We start from the raw sequence: 17,292 nt of genomic DNA on the forward strand, positions 1-17,292 counted from the left end.
TAAAAAAAAAAAGATTGTGTATTCCTTTGGTTTGTATCTCTGTGCCTTCATCCATCTCAAATCTTTAATTTGGTCTTTTCATGTTATCCCATAGCTCTTGGAAGTTCTGTTCATGGTTTCTTAACATCTCTGTGTGGTCAACTTTATTTTCAAGATTATGTATTTTATCTTTATTTTTTATTTTTATTTTGTATTGTCAAGATTTTGCATTTTTGCCTTTATTGTCTTCCAAGTGGTCTTGTCTGTTGGTGATGATTTCCATTGACTTTTAAATTTGGTGCTTCCAGCTAGGTTATGTCCATGGCAGTGGATGTGCCACTGGGTATTTCTTCCTTTTTATTTTATATCCAACCTCCTGAGTCCCTGATCTGCTTTGAATGTTTGGTTTTAAATTCCAGTAAATTCCCCCACATTTTTTGTTCACCCACCTTGCTGAGAAGCTGCCTGTTGACCTTCTTGGTTTCATTCCATGGAGCAGCCAGGAAGGCAACCTCCTCTATTCCACAATCTTGAAAAAAGTCCTCATACCAGTCTTAACACATATGCAATTACTAATAGTGGGGCCAGCAATATCTTAAATAGATATTAATTCCTATTCATTTGTTTTTTTGTTTATGCAATATTTCATTGGCATGTTACAAGATGACCATTACAGCCTCACTTTACTCCCTGACATCACACACCTTGAATGCATCTCCATGTCTGATATATACTCAGGAGGGAGAAGCAGGAGATGGGGAGGGAAGTGAAGCTACATCCTTTAGTGTGAATTCTTCAGGATACGCAGAGTAATATTTTAGAATTGAATGGTTTTAACTATTTCACAGGCTTTGGGATTTGAGGCTGTGTGTAGTTGTCTGGTTCTTGGCCCTGGGTTGATTCAGAACAGGACAATACTGGCTTGCTGTGTGATAATTAGATAAGGATATGGATGGAGACATGGTCCTGGATCCTCAGTCTGCACATGAAAGCAGCTCCAGGATAGTTGACCTGCAGAAGACAGGAAAGTAGGCTTCAGTCGTTCCCTGTGATTAATGAGCACCAAACAGAAAGGCAAAGGACTTAAGAAAATACTGAACATTTGTTTGTGTGACTGTTTGGAATCATTTTGTGGAAACACTGGGAAGATGCTAAGGGGGACTTCTAATGATTAGGTCGTAATTTCTCTAAACAGCATAGAAAACACTTTCCTTTGAGTGGAAAGAGAGAAACACTAAAAGTATGTGGAGTCCTTGTAGATTACCCTGTAACTAGAGTCACCATTGATATGGCATTATCAAATAAAATGCATCTCGAATCACTGAAATCTCTATCAGTATGTTGGTGGAGTTGTAGAGTTTGCTAAAAGAATGAGATGTATAATAGTTCCTTGCTGCATCTCTAGGATCAAGCTGGCAGGTCCATCTTAAATGTAGTCAGACAATATAAATTGAAAATTTAAGGAAATATATATAAAGATTATTGGAATTTGTGTGTAACCAAGGGGTAAGGAGTGATCATGATGGGAGAGGCAGGCAAGAGGTCACTGTGCAAATCTGGAGGACTGTAGACACAGAAAAAATAATACAATCAGAGTACTGCTAAGCACACAGTAAGCTCAGAAACATAATAGAATTCCTAGTATCAAAGACAGCAAAAATTTCTTGTGTCCAATTTGTGCATAGAAAGGGAAACCAGGAACATCCCTAGGGTGGAGGTTTTAGTGTCCAGGATAATATTATTTATAGTGTAGAAGGCTGAATGATTGTGGTGCCCTTCAGGTCATATAAACCAACACTTATTTTCTGATACCTAGCAATTTTGATTAAAGGAAATTCCTCCCTTAGGTGTAAGGTATGCACATTAAAGGTAAACTCGGACAAATTGACTTGAAAGAGATTTAAGATTTTTGGCTATGGCTGTCTATCCCTCTGAAGATGGCCTACCTTCTTCCTTGAATGTGTATTTCTTACTTTATTTCAAAATCTGTCTCTCCCCTGATATAACCCACATCCTCCATTGAATACATATCCACTTTCTTAAATAAATCTGTGTCTCTGAAAAAAAATACAAACCTTTGCTATTAATTTGGTCCTGTGACTAAGAGCCAAACAGAGAAATGTAGAAAACCAAAACAATTGGTTTACCTCCTAGGACCTTCACTCTTCTTTAACACTATCTTCAATGTTTTCAACTTCCTTGTGTGGTAGTTGTTTGCTACCTTACGTTTTATGACCTCTTTGTGGCCCTGCTGGCCTTCCAGTCTGTGGCAGGAACCCTCTACAAAGTGCTGAACCCTAGGAGCAAGGGTCCTGTAGGCACCTCACAGAGTGGGTTTTCTGAAAGAGGTATCCTTGCTCCCCTGTGTTATCCAAGAAATTCTGCTAGTTCTTCACCTCTGTGTCACTGAACTCAATGGTTCTGTCTCTCCTTGGGATCTGAATCAGAATGGAACAACCCAAATCATCACAGGGTCAAGTTTATTTGCCACAGATAAGAATACCCCAGAAAATCACCTGAGGGTGAGCGGCAATTTATTTGGGCAGGGAATACTTATTCAGAAAAGGGAAAGTGCTCATCATGTGCATAGGGCAGGAACAATTCTGCTTCAGTTAATCTAACAACATGCCCCTTCCATGTTATGAAAATGAGACTCCAGCTCTTGCTAAGTGTAGGTTTTGGTATTATAATGAAGTAACTTTTCACTTCTTGGTGTATGTTCCTTCGGGTATCTTATGGACTATCATCTCTGAAAAACAAATTTAAGCAGATGTATTGGAACAACTTACTTGAGGGGCTCAAGGTACAGGAATGGGGGAAGAGTCTGCCTTCTGCTTTTCCTGGCTATAAATGGTAGAGACAGACTGCATCCTGTTTTCTCAGGCTGCTGGTGGGGAAAAGCTGGCACCCTGCTTTGTCAGGCTGCCCTGCTGCTAACAGGTGTACAGACACGCTTGCTGTTTGGGGAGCCATGTGTGATTTGAGTTAGCATGTCCAAGAGAACAGAGAGGAAGGGGCAAGTCAGGTGCCATGAACAGTGTGGGAATAGGCGTTAGAAAGCCATGCAGACGCACAAGCATCTCGGAACAGAAGGCAGGCAGGAAGCACGGGAACACCTAGGGGCCTAGAGAAGAGGCCCTACAGGCTGTCTCCAGCGGTGACCACAGAGGACAAGCCCCACGGTTAGCGCCAGGGCTGGCCCAGGAGTCCTGTCCTGCTGCTGCGTCGCTGTTCAAGTCCTCCCTGCGGTACAGGCCTGGTTTCCACCTGCGGAGCGGCCGCCTGGATGCACAACACCCCAGCTCCTGCTCTTGCTGGTCTCCCCGGAGCGGAGGGCACTACGTTACCCAGAACGCCCTGCCCCGGGGGCGCTAAGCCAATGAGCGTCCTGGGCGGGCTGTTTCCGGCGTGGTCGCTCGTGTAGGCGGGGCTTCCGGCGTCGCCCCGCGCCGCTGCTGCGAGCGGTTCTTGGGTCTGTCCGCTCTGGCTGTCGTAGCTTTGTCCCGCGGGAGTCGGCGAGACTGGGAGGGCGCTCGGAAGGGCGGCCCCCGGTGACCGCGAGCCCGAAGGTGGCGGCTGCTCTGTCCGTGTCCCCACGGCGCGCGCGGAGGCCCATGGCAGAGGCCGGCTCGGCTCGGGTAAGTGCGTCCCCTGGGCCGCGCTGTCCTTGCCCACATCATAACGCCCGAGTGAGGGGCTCTGCCCAGGTGGCTGAAGCCCAGGTCTGGGTGCAGCACGCCCGGGCTCGTGAGTGAACCCCCTTTCCAAGGCTCGCGCGATGAGTGGGAGGCAGCCTGCGGTCCCGGCGTATGTCAGTCCTGGGAGGAGCGCTTGAGCGGCAGTGTTAGCGCCTGCAGCGGCAGCGTGCAGAGGTTTACCTTTCTCCTGGTGGACTGATGGCCGCGAGAATTGCATACAGAAGAGGTACATAGTCTGAGTTAGACTTCAAGGTTTTCCAGAAACTTCTATTAATAGGACAGAAAGCGGTGACAGCACTGCAGCACTGGGTGACTGAGGCAGGGTTTCCAGGCCTGACAGCTGCTACCGCCAGCACTGAAGCTCCAATATGATGACAGCTCCTCAGGTCACCGGCTTCAGGCTGGAAATGGGTACAGGAGGGCCTGAGCCTCTGGATCCCTGCTGTGGTCTCCTGCCTCTCATGACCTCACTCTTCCTAAAGGTGTCCCTGAGTGCAGAAGCCCTCAGGTGAGGAGTGCATGACCAAAGGCTTCCGGTGGTCCTGACAACATCCTTCCCCCAGGATTCTTTTCAATGCATCTCTTCTCTTGACACTCATCATTCCTTGGACCAAAGGACCTTTAACAAACCCAAGCCTGTGATCACAATTCTAGTTTGGGGGTTATTTTGAGTAGTTCCTATGGATGGCAGACAGTAGACTGAGGTATGAAAAGCTGTCCCATGCAGGTACCAGAATGTGTATGTCCTTGGAGGGGAGGCTGAACTGGTTCATGGAACTCTGGGTCTCCTTTCTATTTTGCAGGATCTAAAAGTAGCAGAGCAGGATTCAGACCTGGAATGACTCAGAATTTATCTATTCTGGAGGTGGTGGGAGCTGTGGGAGTTTTAGAGAAGGGAAGATGATGATCCAAAGATGATCTGGTGCTGGTCTCATCAGCCTCCATGTCACTGTAACATGGAGAACTCTGTTGGTATGGGAGGCAATAGGAAGCTTTTTTAGCTACTTACATCTGAGATATTGGATGAACAGTTAGTAGAGACATCAAGTGGGTGACTGGCCACACAGGTTTGGATTTTGGGGAGTAGTTTAAGATGGAGACATCTAAAAGGTATGGTCAGCGTTTGGCCCATAATTAGGAGAAGTTATATTTGTCATAATACTAGAACTCTGAGCAGCCCAGGTAAGGGAAAATGGGACTGTGCCTGGGTCTTGTACTTGGATACCTGAGTAGATATGATGGGCATCATAGATGGATGTGGAGAGATAAGTGGCCATGGAAGGGCATGACAAAGTGGATTGTCTGGCAGGTGGCTAAGGCTTCTAAGACATAAGGGAGATAGGATAGTTACAGAGACATAAGAATAATTAGGAGAAGATGACACCAAGGCCAGGACTTAATTTTTTGTCCCCTCCATATTTCATACAGTGAAATCGTAATCCCACAGGGATCTAATCCTAGTCCTAGAAGTGGGGTAATTAAATCATGAGAATGGAGTTTTGTGTATGGGATTAGTGAATGCCCTTTAAGAAGAGGTCAGAGAATAGCTAATGGTCTTTTCACTCTGTGGAAAGATACAAGGGGAAGTCGGCAGTCTACATCCTTGAAGAGGATCCTCACCAGAACGTGACCATGATGGCACCCTAACCTCAGACTTACAGCCTCCTTATCTGTGAGAAATTCCTGTTGTTAGTAAGACACTCAGTGTATGGTATTTTGTTGTAGCAGCCCAAACAAAGGTACTCAGGATAGTGCTTTTTCACTGTGCTACAGGATTTTGTTTTGACACTAGATTTGTCTATAGAGTTTCATTAAAGCAGATGGATAAGTTTGGAGACACAGTGTTCTTCTATGAGAGTCACTGGATCTGGAGAAGAATGTCATTGAGGCTCTGAGATACTTTGGTCACTGAGTTTGAGGATTAAGAGTAAAAGAAAGCTGTGACTGGTGAGGGGTCATCAAAATCAGCAGAAATAGAGGACAATAGGTGTTTGAGACCCATAAGTGATCCTGGGTAGCAAGGAACAGAATAAGACAGGCAGGCCTTCAGAGCAGGATCCTGGGCTGCTCGTGTCTGGGAGGCACCAGCTGGAGGACCACTGGGGAATTGTCTAGCAAGAGGAACACAGCACTACACGCCAAGTCCACAGTAAAGAGGGTTTCTGTGTCTCCCTGCCTTCCTGCCTGATGATGCTATGGGAGGACACAGTGATACTGGGACCATGACAGTGAACCTCAGAGACTTTAGGGTCTGGTATTCCTCTGAGATAGGAATGTGGGAAGAAGAGCAAACAGGATGGACAAGCAAGTGGATGAACTTGGGATTCTAGAGGAGAAGTTGATTGTGGAGTGACCTTTTCTTATTATGGCAGGACTGTGTGACCTTTGAGGACGTGGCCATTTACTTCTCACAGGAAGAATGGAGACTCCTTGATGAGGCTCAGAGGCTCTTGTACCTCAATGTGATGCTGCAGAACTTTGTACTTACAAGTTCTCTGGGTAAGGCTCTTATAGGGTAAGACACCCTAGTATCTCTGTCCTTTTTCCCCAGTTTCCTTACAGTTTGTTAAACGCTTTCTTGACATATGTGCTACAGGTGGCAGCACTGAGCTGTGTGCACTGCTTGTGCCCTAACACATCTGCCCTGTGTGGTCTGGGGGTTGGGTATCCTGCAGTCAGCCTAATGGATCTCAACTTCTTGCCGTCTCATGGGCTGTGTCCAGATTCATAACACCTTTTATCACAGCTCCCCTACCCCTCACCTTTTGCTAGTTAACCTTTTCTTGTGGCTGCCTGTGGCATGATAACAGGTAGTCATAGTCCATACTTATAGAACCGTGGGCTATTTTTATCAAACCCCCCTTTTTAAATAATTTAGTAATTTTTAAAATAATTTATTTTTCTTTCCTGTTGTCTCTTATGCTGAGATGCTCTGTATCACTGTTGGTTATCTGTGTCTTGTCTTTCCTGTGGACCTTGTTTCACACAGGTCCCATGTAGTGATGGTACTCAGGGTGTGGGGAGAAACCTGGTACCTTCATAGAGTGTAGAGTGAACATGGTTTCAATGGAGGCCTGGGCCTGATGAGTGGCACATAGAAAGCAGCATGACATCCAGGCCATTTTCAATCATAAAAGGATCCTGTCCTCTGTGTACCACTGTTTTGGAGCAAATACCACTAGCCAAACTTCATTTCCACATTTTCTTCCCCATACATGATACTTTTTTGATTTCTTATTTCATGTAACTGCCAGCACCCAGCCATCCACATCTTTCTGGTCTTCATGCCTCATCTGTTCCTTTATACTGCTCTCTACAGTGTTTTCCAGCACTGCCTCATACATACTATCTGGTAAAGTATACACGTACATTACATTAACCTGAACAGTCGCTACTCAATTTTGTGTGGATTTTCATGGACTTGGACCCAATCAACCTTCTATACAGCATGTACCTGTTACTAGCAAATAGCTTCCTGCCAAAGGTTATGTGGTGAGTTCTGGGGATATGACCACAGTATCAAAGCAACTTAAGCTTAAGCAGCTTCTCTTTTGGCAGAGAAATGAGTTGAACACTGCCTCTCCTTATGGCCCATACATCTTTGTGATCTTCATTTGGTAAGGCCTTCCCAATTCTGTGACCTTGAGAGACACCATATTGCCATACAGCCTCTTCCTCAACCTCTCCCCATATCCCTTATCCATAGGAAAAAAAATCTTGAAATCACTTGTATAGTGTGGATGGGGGCTCTTTCTTCATGCATAGTTACCATACACTTCATCAGCAATTCTCTGCTTTCAGGTTGTGGGCATGGAACAGAAGATGAAGAGATACCTTCTGAGCAGAGGGTTTCTGTAGCAGTTTCACAGGTCAGGACTTCTAAGACAGGTTCATCCACACAGAAGACTTACCTCTGTGGAAAATGTTTCCCAATTCTACAGGACATTTTGCCCCTGGATGATCTACCTGGGCAGAAACCCAGAATTGGGGCATGTGCAGAACTTCACCAGCACCAAAAACATCAGAGTACAAAGAAGCCCTTGACAAGGGACATTGACAGATCCTCATATTTGAAGCACTTCCTGTTCCGCATGTCAAGGAAGCCCTTTCCCAGTTGGGAGATTGAGAAGGACCTCCCCGCCATGTTGAGCCTTATTAAGTCCCCAGCACTTCCCAGTAGTAAAAAGCCCAATAATACAACCAAGGGTGGGGAGGACAGTCATAGTCATGAAAGTCCTAAGTTGAGAGAATGTGGAAATCCTTTCAACCACAAGCACACTCTTACTCACCGCCCAAAAGTTACCACTAGTAAAAAGCTTTATGAGTGCAGCAAATGTGGGAAAACCTTCCGTGGCAAGTACTCACTTGATCAGCACCAGAGGGTCCATACTGGAGAAAGGCCTTGGGAGTGCAGTGAATGTGGGAAATTCTTTAGCCAAACCTCCCACCTGAATGATCACCGGAGAATTCACACTGGAGAAAGGCCTTATGAGTGCAGTGAATGTGGAAAATTATTTAGACAGAACTCCAGCCTTGTTGACCATCAGAAAATTCACACTGGAGCAAGGCCTTATGAGTGCAGCCAGTGTGGGAAATCCTTTAGCCAAAAAGCCACCCTTGTTAAACACCAGAGAGTTCACACTGGAGAAAGACCTTATAAGTGTGGTGAATGTGGGAATTCCTTTAGTCAAAGTGCCATTCTTAACCAACACCGGAGAATTCACACTGGAGCAAAGCCTTATGAGTGTGGCCAGTGTGGAAAATCCTTTAGCCAAAAAGCCACACTCATTAAGCACCAGAGAGTTCACACTGGAGAAAGGCCTTATAAGTGTAGTGAATGTGGGAAATCCTTTAGTCAAAGTTCCATCCTTATTCAACACCGGAGAATTCACACTGGAGCAAGACCCTATGAGTGTAACCAGTGTGGAAAATCCTTTAGTCAAAAGTCTGGTCTCATTCAACACCAGGTAGTTCACACTGGAGAAAGACCTTATGAGTGTGACACATGTGGGAATTCCTTTAGTCAGTGCTCTAGCCTCATTCACCACCAAAAGTGTCACAACATGTAGGGGTATCATGAGAGCAACAAACGTGGAGAAGTCTTCAGTCCAAGGTCTAACAGCTCCTGAAAGTCCACACTTGAGAAAGGCCTTAGGCCTGTAGAGAATGTCCTCTTTTTCAGAGAGGCTTTGTGAAAGAACCAACTGCCAAACATCATACTTCTAACACCGACTGGGGCAAGAATCCCCATGTTTTCAGGCATAGATGAGGCTTACAGGAGCTGCCATGCACATTGTCAACTGAGTGGGGCCTTGTCAGAGTTAACCGCCACTTTCTCTGGTACAAGGCATCTTCCTCTACCACCTTGCACAATGTTCATGTGCACTGGAATCAGTCACTGGAGCATGTAAGGGAAGGCAAATGCTTTTTCCCTGGAGGAAGTCTTGAACAACCTGGGCCTTCAAGGAGAATTGTTTCCCTTTTCTGACTGATTAAAGCATACATATAACCTAGTTTTCACCAGGAAAATCTAGTCTGCAGTCTGGTGGAGGCTTCCAGGAATGACTTACTTTCTTCATGGGAAAGTTGTTTTATCAATCTAACATGATAGTTGGGTTAATTTTTCCAGCCCTCTATTTACCAACTAGTAACTGCCTGCCTTGCATTGCTCTTGATTGTGTGCTAATAAATGCCTTATTGTTAAAGCTACCTTTAACCTTGGGGTTGAGTTACTATGTGGGAGGCTGGAAAACACTTTGTGCTATTTGTCTGAAAGGATAAACAGCTTTCATTGGTCAACTTTGTGTTCCTTTTCAGGAACAGTAAAATAACAGTTCTCATTTCACTTTCAGTCCAATTTGTATTGCTGCCCTAGACAACATGGGAAACAAAGCAGGGATTTTGCCCTGATTTGTGGCTTGGATGCTTACACTTTTCTGTGAGACTATAGGTCATCCTGGGGAGAGGCCAGCTGTTATGACAAGTTTCTATGATTGGGTGAATGGAATAAACTTGCTCCTTTGTTCCCAGAGGATGTAATTTTATACTGCCCAGTATGTAGAGGAGAAAATGTTCACATGGCCTTACAAAAAGCGATGTGCCCTGATACCAATCAGTTTCATAGATTGGTGTCACTCATAAGATGACTGGAGCCAGCTGTGAACCATAATTGGTTAAGAAAACAAATACTGGGTGTGGAGGAGGAACTCACAGTAAACCACACTGAATGTGCCTCTTTCCAAAGTGCAGCCACATATCTTCCAGTGACTAACTGTGAGCATTCATAGGACCTAGAGATCCATGTTTGCCCAATAGCTGTGGTCATTGTCAAAGAAAAGAAAGGTTTTGTGGATTTCTGTTGTCTTTGTAGGTTGTTCACCTGAAGTGCATTGCTGTAGAAGCAGGAAAATAAGGAGATCATGGTGATCCTGCAGTCCAGGGTTATAGCTTTGGCGATCCTGTCAGTGTTCCTATTGCTCAATATCACAACAGCACTCAGTACTTCACTGAGGTAGAGCTGCCCTTCTCATGCATGAGGACAGAGAGAGTGGAATCAACATGGGCTTATTACCAAACTTTCTGGTTTCCAGAAAAATAGTTTAGGCTTTGAATTTTGTTTTTGAATTATTTTTTATAAACTTTTTGATATATGATTACTTGGAATAATCTAGGTTTATGGTGTATAATTTGTGAAGTTTTGTCTCATAAATTCTTGAAACCATTGTAGTGATCATGAATATATCTATGATTTACCTCATGCCTTTTTATCTCCCCATATTCCCCAAGTTTGCAAGTATCCAGTAATTTACTTTTATTCACAAGACTGTACCTCATGAATGAAATATTTTATGAATGAAATTAAATATTTTTACACTACATGATTATTTTGAGAATCATCACTACTGCTTATATGAATAGTTCATCCTTTTTGTTGCTGAGTAGGATTCAGTTCTATGGATATGCTGTTGTTTATTCTCCCATCTCTTAATGGGCTGTTGGATTATTTCCTATTTTGGGATCTTAAAAACAAAGCTATTATGAACACAGGCATAGGATTTTTAATGTGCACACGTATTTTACTTTTCCTGTGCCAGTAATTCAAAGTATGTATTTCACATTTTTTAAAAAACTGTCAAACTGATCTAGACTGATTGTACTTATTGCATTCCCACCAACAGTATATGAACATTTTTGTTCTTCCACTTTCTAGCCAGTACTTGGAATGGTTAGTCTTTTTAATTTGAGTTGTTTTAATGTATTATAATAGCATCTCACTGTAGTTTTAATTGCATTTTTCTGGTATTTCATAATGTTGGGCATGTTTTGTTTGCCACCATTGTATCTTCTTTGAAAAAAGTTTGCTCCTTTTTTGCCTATTTTTAAATGTATGTTGGTGATGTGGTTCTCATTAATAAACAAACATGTATAACAAAGACATGTTGGAACTTACTCATTCTTCACTAAATCACAGGCTTTTTTGTTAAGTGGGAAATTGTTTTTGAATACTGGAAAAATATTTCCTCAATTTTTTTTTTGCCTATTCATAGTGCAACATAGACACTATGTGTTTTTAGCATTTTCTGCATTATTAACAAGAGCAAACCCTCTTTTTAGTATTTGTTGATTACCCTGGTAAAATACTCCCACCATGGTGAATTCCAAGTTCTAAAATGATGTCACTGAACGTGGAGTTGGGGAAAGATATGCAGTAGCACATAATTATGTTTTATTCTCACCATACTGATACAGTAGTCACAAATGACCTCAAGAATATAAATATGTAAAACAGTAAAATAGGAAGTGACAACTTTTGAGTATCACCTTAGATTTTTTAGATATTAGTCATCCATGAACCTTTATTTATTTATTTATATGTCATGCTGGGCTTCACACATGCCAGGCAAGCACCCCACCACTGAGCTCCAGCCCAGCCCCATAATTCCTGCTTTGATGTCAGTGCTCAGTTTTTTTTTTCAGTTGTCTAAAAAATCTACTTGTTCCTTAAAACATATATCTGAGTTCAGTTAATTATATATGCCTTTTATATATATAAAACTTTTAGTAGTTTTGTTTGGTAAATCCCTATTATCCTACAAATACCATTTAGGGTTTAAAATATTCATTTGTTGAGGTTTTGGGGTCATTTATTCACCAAAATTTGTCACATTCTGGATCTGGTTGTTTTTCATTTCTCTGATGTAACTAAACATGCTCTGTATACCCTTTGCACTAGACATTTTATTAGATGAACAGAACCAAAATAATGTACATAGTGATAAAAGGGAATTTATTAGATTGGCTTACATGACAGGTGCTGGATTATCCCACAGTGGTTGTCTATAGGCTGGAGAGGTGGGGAAAACAGCAGCTGCTCAGTCCAAGAAGATGGAACCCTCACAAGAGGGATGAATGTTGCAGACCCATCCAGAAAGTGAAGGCCTGAAAGCTCCCTGGAGAGTCACTGAGTTCGAGTTCAAAGACTGAAGAATTGTAATCTGATGTTCACAGGTGATGGCGGCAGCCAAAAAATGATAATTTAAAAAGCATGTGCTTAAGAAAGCATGAATCTGCACATGTGGGAACTTCCCCTTTGTCTACTTTTTGTTCTATCTGGTCTCCCAGCCTATTAGATGGTGCTTTTCATGTCAGGGTGGATCTTCCCCGCTCAGTGTGCTGACACACAAGGCAATTGTGTCTGGAAAAACTCACACAAACACACTCAGAAGTGTGCTTTACTAATTTTCTAAGCATCTCTCAATTTGGTCAAGGTGAATTAACCATCATAGATTTTGAACCAAAATTAGCCATCATAAGATTTTGTTTTTTTGTTTGTTACTAGATATTGAATCCAGGGGTGCACTACCACTCACTGACATCTCAAGCCCTTTTTAATTTTATTTGGAGACAGGATCCCACTAAATTGCTCAAGCTGATCTTGAACTTGCAATCCTTCTGCCTCAGCCTCATGAGTTACTGGCATTACAGTCTCGTGCCATTATACCCAGCACTATCACAGATATTAACAAGAGGGTTGATGTGGTCTGGTTCCACATGTAAGTGTGTAATAGTGAGACATCTATGCAGTCTGGTTTTTTTCTTTTGGTCTATTCACAATGGTAAAAGCTAAGACACTATATTTTAAGGATTATCTGCATATTGCACAATTTGCTAGCATGCCATAGCCCTGCATGGAAACAAAAACATTTCAGGTATTGAATTTTGCAGGACCACCAAATGGAGTGGGAGTGTGTCTTTCTATGATAGTTTTAAAGCAGCACAGCCTTGGGACAAACATATCTCAGGAAACATTTGTGAAAGTATATGAAATTGACAAACATATCCAGGTGTGCTGTTGCATACCTGAAATCCCAGTTGCTCAGGAGGCTGAGGCAGGAGGAGTGCATGTTCAAGACCAGCATGGGCAATACAATGAGACCCTGTCTCAAAATGAAATTAAAAGGGGGACTTGGGATGTATCTGTTAGATAAGACCCTAGGTTCAGTCTCCAGTATGGGAGGGGGATGACACAACTGAGTACAGTCTGAATATGAATGTACATGTATCACACACACAACCAAATCAAGTGTGAGACATGGGACTAACAACTGGTGTGTCAAATTGGGCCAAAGACCTGTAAGACACAATTTCAGGACTTGGTAAATAACTTCCAGCTTTCCTAACTTTTTTCCACAGATCCAATGGAGAAAGACAATTATGCTCCCCTAATCAATGATATTGGATTCTTTGCTTCTTGTCAATCACCAACAGCTTCCCTGTACCAACAGCTTCCAATCAGAGCACTCACATAGTCTTCCTTGATTTCCATCAGAAAGATTTTCCCCTTCTTACCTATCCTTGCTTTTCTGACATATGTGGTGATTGACTCCTCACTATGACAATCTGAATAAATACCCTTTTCTTGTTTTCATATTCAATACACAAGCACACAATCTACATTAACCATATCTTTGTTTTCAGTATGTTATGATGGTGCCCTCTTCGTGGGAGCTATGGTACAATGATATACTGGCCTAAATGTTGCTCTAACACTAAATATCCTTATTGCTTTTCATACAGCTGATTTCTCCCACAAGTCGTCAGTGGCATGTAAGGGATTCCATCCTTGAAGACAGAAGACATCATGAAAAAGCAAAATGGAAAGAAGCACCTTGTGGTTTCTCCCTCTAAAACACTTGAGATTTTTTTAACTGATTTGCAATTTGAAACAATGCCAAAAATGTTTAACAAAGAATGTCAAAGCAATTACTATGGAATCAGTAATAGTGCTCCTTGGTTTTCCCCAGATGGATTGAAGACTTCCATCCACATGCAAAAAAACTGGACAGGAATATTTAGAGCATCAAAACTATTCTTTATATTATAATAGTATGTACATACCATTATACATTTGTGAAAACACATGGAATGGCTAAGAGCAAGAATGAACCTTCATGAATAATATGTACTTGGGTGATGATGATGTGTCAATGTATAATCAATCATACCTTTTCAGTGGTGGGATATTAACAGTAGGGATGTCTATTCATGGTTGGGAATAGTGGATATGTGGGAACCCCATAGTTTTTGCTCAATTTATCTGTGAACCTAAATCTACTCTAAATATTAATTTATTAAAATAGTCTATTTTAAAATAAAATAGCTAAAAATGTGGCATGTTTTTATTCTCAATGTTTGTATAATTCAAACAGAGATCCATTTTAACAAGCTGAAATTGGCAAACCAGTTTCCTCTAATAGCACTTTATCTACCTAACAAAAACAAGTAGATATGGAGAATTTCTGGAATTTTTCCCAAGTTTGGCTTTTCCATAATTTTTTTTTGACTACCAGCTGTTTTAGTCATCTTTCTTGCTGCTGTGACTAAGTAATCTGACCAGCACAATTATAGAGGAGGAAAGGTTTATTTGAGGGTTCACAATTTCAGAGGTCTGAGTCCATAAAAGGCTGGCAGCATACTCAAGGTGAGGCAGAATGTCAAGGCAGAAGAGCCTGGTAGAGGGAAGCAGCTTGCATCATCAGGAAGCAAAGAGAGAAAGAGACTCTACTCTCCAGATTCAAAATGTATACCCATTAGCCACACCCAATTCCCACCTTCTCCAGCCACACCCTACCACATCAGTGAATCCCATCAGGGATTAATTCACTGATTGGGTTAAGACTCTTACAACCAATCATTTCTCCTCTGAAACTTCCTGCCTTGTCTCGCAGGTGAGTTTATGGGGGGACACCTCACATCCAAACCATAACACCAGCCTAAGAATTTACCACAAGACACCTAAATATGCAGGGAAAATGATCCCTTAGTGGGGTCCCTCCAAGGGCTCCTCACTTATCCTTCTATAAGGAATCAGGCTGAAGATGGTAGTCAGGGACCCCCATGAAAAACAAGACCCCTTAGGATTAAGGGATAAAAGCCTCTCAGGAAATAATTACACTAGCTCTTAGTCATATGGGATTAACACTCATACCAAAAAAAGTTGGAAGTTAAAAGGTAAACTAGTTTTCAAGGCTACAGAAATGGGATAACATACCAGGTGATGGGAGGTTGGGAAAGTGAGCTCAACCTCCTAAGATTATGTGGTCAGCAAAATGCTAGCTAAAATCAGACAAAGTAGGGTCTGCCCTGTTCTGAAAATAATAGAGACTTCCCAGATGATAAAGGTAGAAACTCCAGGTGGAATAGTTTCTAAAGTAAAAATCAGTTACCTTTACATTTTTCATATAGTAAAAAGCACTTGCCTAATTGGAAACATAAGATGGCAATAAGACAAGCAAGATATGAAGAAGTATGGATAAGAACACAAGCATAACTGAAGTCCCACCTCTACATATGACATCAGATGACCAAGTTTCTGCCTGCCCCACAGATGTCATAAAAGTTGTACACATTTGTTCTTTGCTTGAGTCAGCCTGGGATTTCTGCTCCACATGTACTGTATCCCTTCTGACTCAAACAGAAGTCCCTAATAAAAGTTTGCCTATGCCTAAATATTTTTGGAGTCCATTTTTTTGTTTCTTCAACTCTGGATCCAAGAACCAGAGTTGAGTAATAGAGCCAGGTCTTCCCTCTTTCCTATCTGGATAGGACAGTAATTTAGTAACTTTGGAGCTATCTGCTCTACATATCCTCATGCAAACTTTTCAGAATACTAATGATTAAGTACTGCTTCCTTCATATTTCCTGTTTTCCTTAAATAGTCTAAGACTCATGAGAACAGGCTTGTCTTTCTTGTTTCCTGATTTGTTTCATTTACCTCCAATAGTGCCTAAAGTTAATGAACATGACACCCCAGATTTCACCTTCCTTCCCTCATTTATTTTTGCGGTACTGGGGTTTGAACCCAAGGTTTCACACATGCTTGGCAGTTGTTCTACCACTGAGCTTCATCCACCCAGTTCTTTTTATTTTGAAATAGAGAATCCCTCAGTTGCCCAGGATGCTCCTGTCCTTCTGGTCCACTTGCTTCAGTCTGTCATGTAGCTGAGATTTCAGGCTTATACTACCATGCCTGGTCACCATTTTCACTTTTATGACCACTTCAACATTCTTTTTAACTATCTTTCCAAGTGGCCATTAATGTTTCCATGAATGAAAAAAAAAAATCAGCATTTTATGACAAAATTCTCAGAGTGCCCATACTGTTGAACAGTTGTTTTGTTTGGTTCTGTCTTCTCAGACTCCAGTGTTCAATTAACATTTAATCATTTGATGGTGTTGTCTCACAGCTATTTCTGCTATGCATAAATGCTTTGGATAACTTCACTACTACTACTACTACTACTACTACTACTGCTGCTTTATTGCATTGCCAAGGATCAAGCCAAGGGTCTTGTGTGTGCTAGCAAATACTTCACCACTGCACGACATTCCAGTTTTCTCTCTTCCTGTGCCCCTCTTTCTCTCTGTCTTTCCCTTTCCCTTCTTTCTCGTGTCTTCTTAATGTTTTGGGGGTTTTTGTTTGTTCATTTGTTTTTAAAGACTGGGTCTCACTATGTTGCCCAACTTGGCCTGGAATCCCTGGATTGAAGACTTGAACTGAGAGTCACATGCTCTAATGTTTCAGGATTCATGAATTTGAAGACAGCTGATCAAATTCCCACTAATAAATGTACTCTGTGCCTGAATGACTCAATCATTGAGAGGTCCCTTTGGATTTAGAGTTTGGGGAGTGTCTGAAATACTTTTGCCATCTGAAAGCAAGATTTCAAAGAACCTGAAGTAACAGATCTCAAGTTGCAGACAGCACTTTCCAGAATTCTGAGTACAGACCCTTTAAAATGGAGCTAATCCTCCTTCCCCCACGCAGCAGGCTAGAGACCCCACGTTCAAGGCCCGCCTGGCCTCCTGCAGTACCTCTAGGGCTTTCTTCTGTAAGTCAAGAGAAAAGGTTCCTGACGACAAGCCTAGGAGATGGGAAAATACATTACCCAGAGGTCACTGCGCCAGAGGCCGTAGGCATTGAGCCAATGACAGTCCAGGAGGGAGGCATTTCCGCCACGTCAAGGCGGGACTTCCGGCATTTCTTCTGGCCTCCATTGGTTGGCCCCAGATGTCTACGCCCATCTGGTTGGTATCTAGGCGACGTCCCGGAAGG

The 17,292-nt window shown here is 42.3% G+C and overlaps 1 protein-coding gene across 1 annotated transcript; it reads left to right on the forward strand.

The window, feature by feature from the left end:
* The first annotated feature begins 939 nt into the window (after positions 1–939).
* On the forward strand, positions 940–17,276 carry LOC124966259 (zinc finger protein 671-like). The gene is made up of 5 exons (XM_047527291.1): positions 940–1,007; positions 3,404–3,617; positions 6,050–6,176; positions 13,755–13,784; positions 17,248–17,276. Exons 1-5 carry the CDS (start codon positions 940–942, stop codon positions 17,274–17,276), a joined length of 468 nt encoding a protein of 155 aa, XP_047383247.1.
* The last annotated feature ends 16 nt before the right edge of the window (positions 17,277–17,292 follow it).

The sequence above is a fragment of the Sciurus carolinensis genome, chromosome 16 (genome assembly GCF_902686445.1).
Source record: "Sciurus carolinensis chromosome 16, mSciCar1.2, whole genome shotgun sequence".
Taxonomy (NCBI): Eukaryota; Metazoa; Chordata; class Mammalia; order Rodentia; family Sciuridae; genus Sciurus; species Sciurus carolinensis.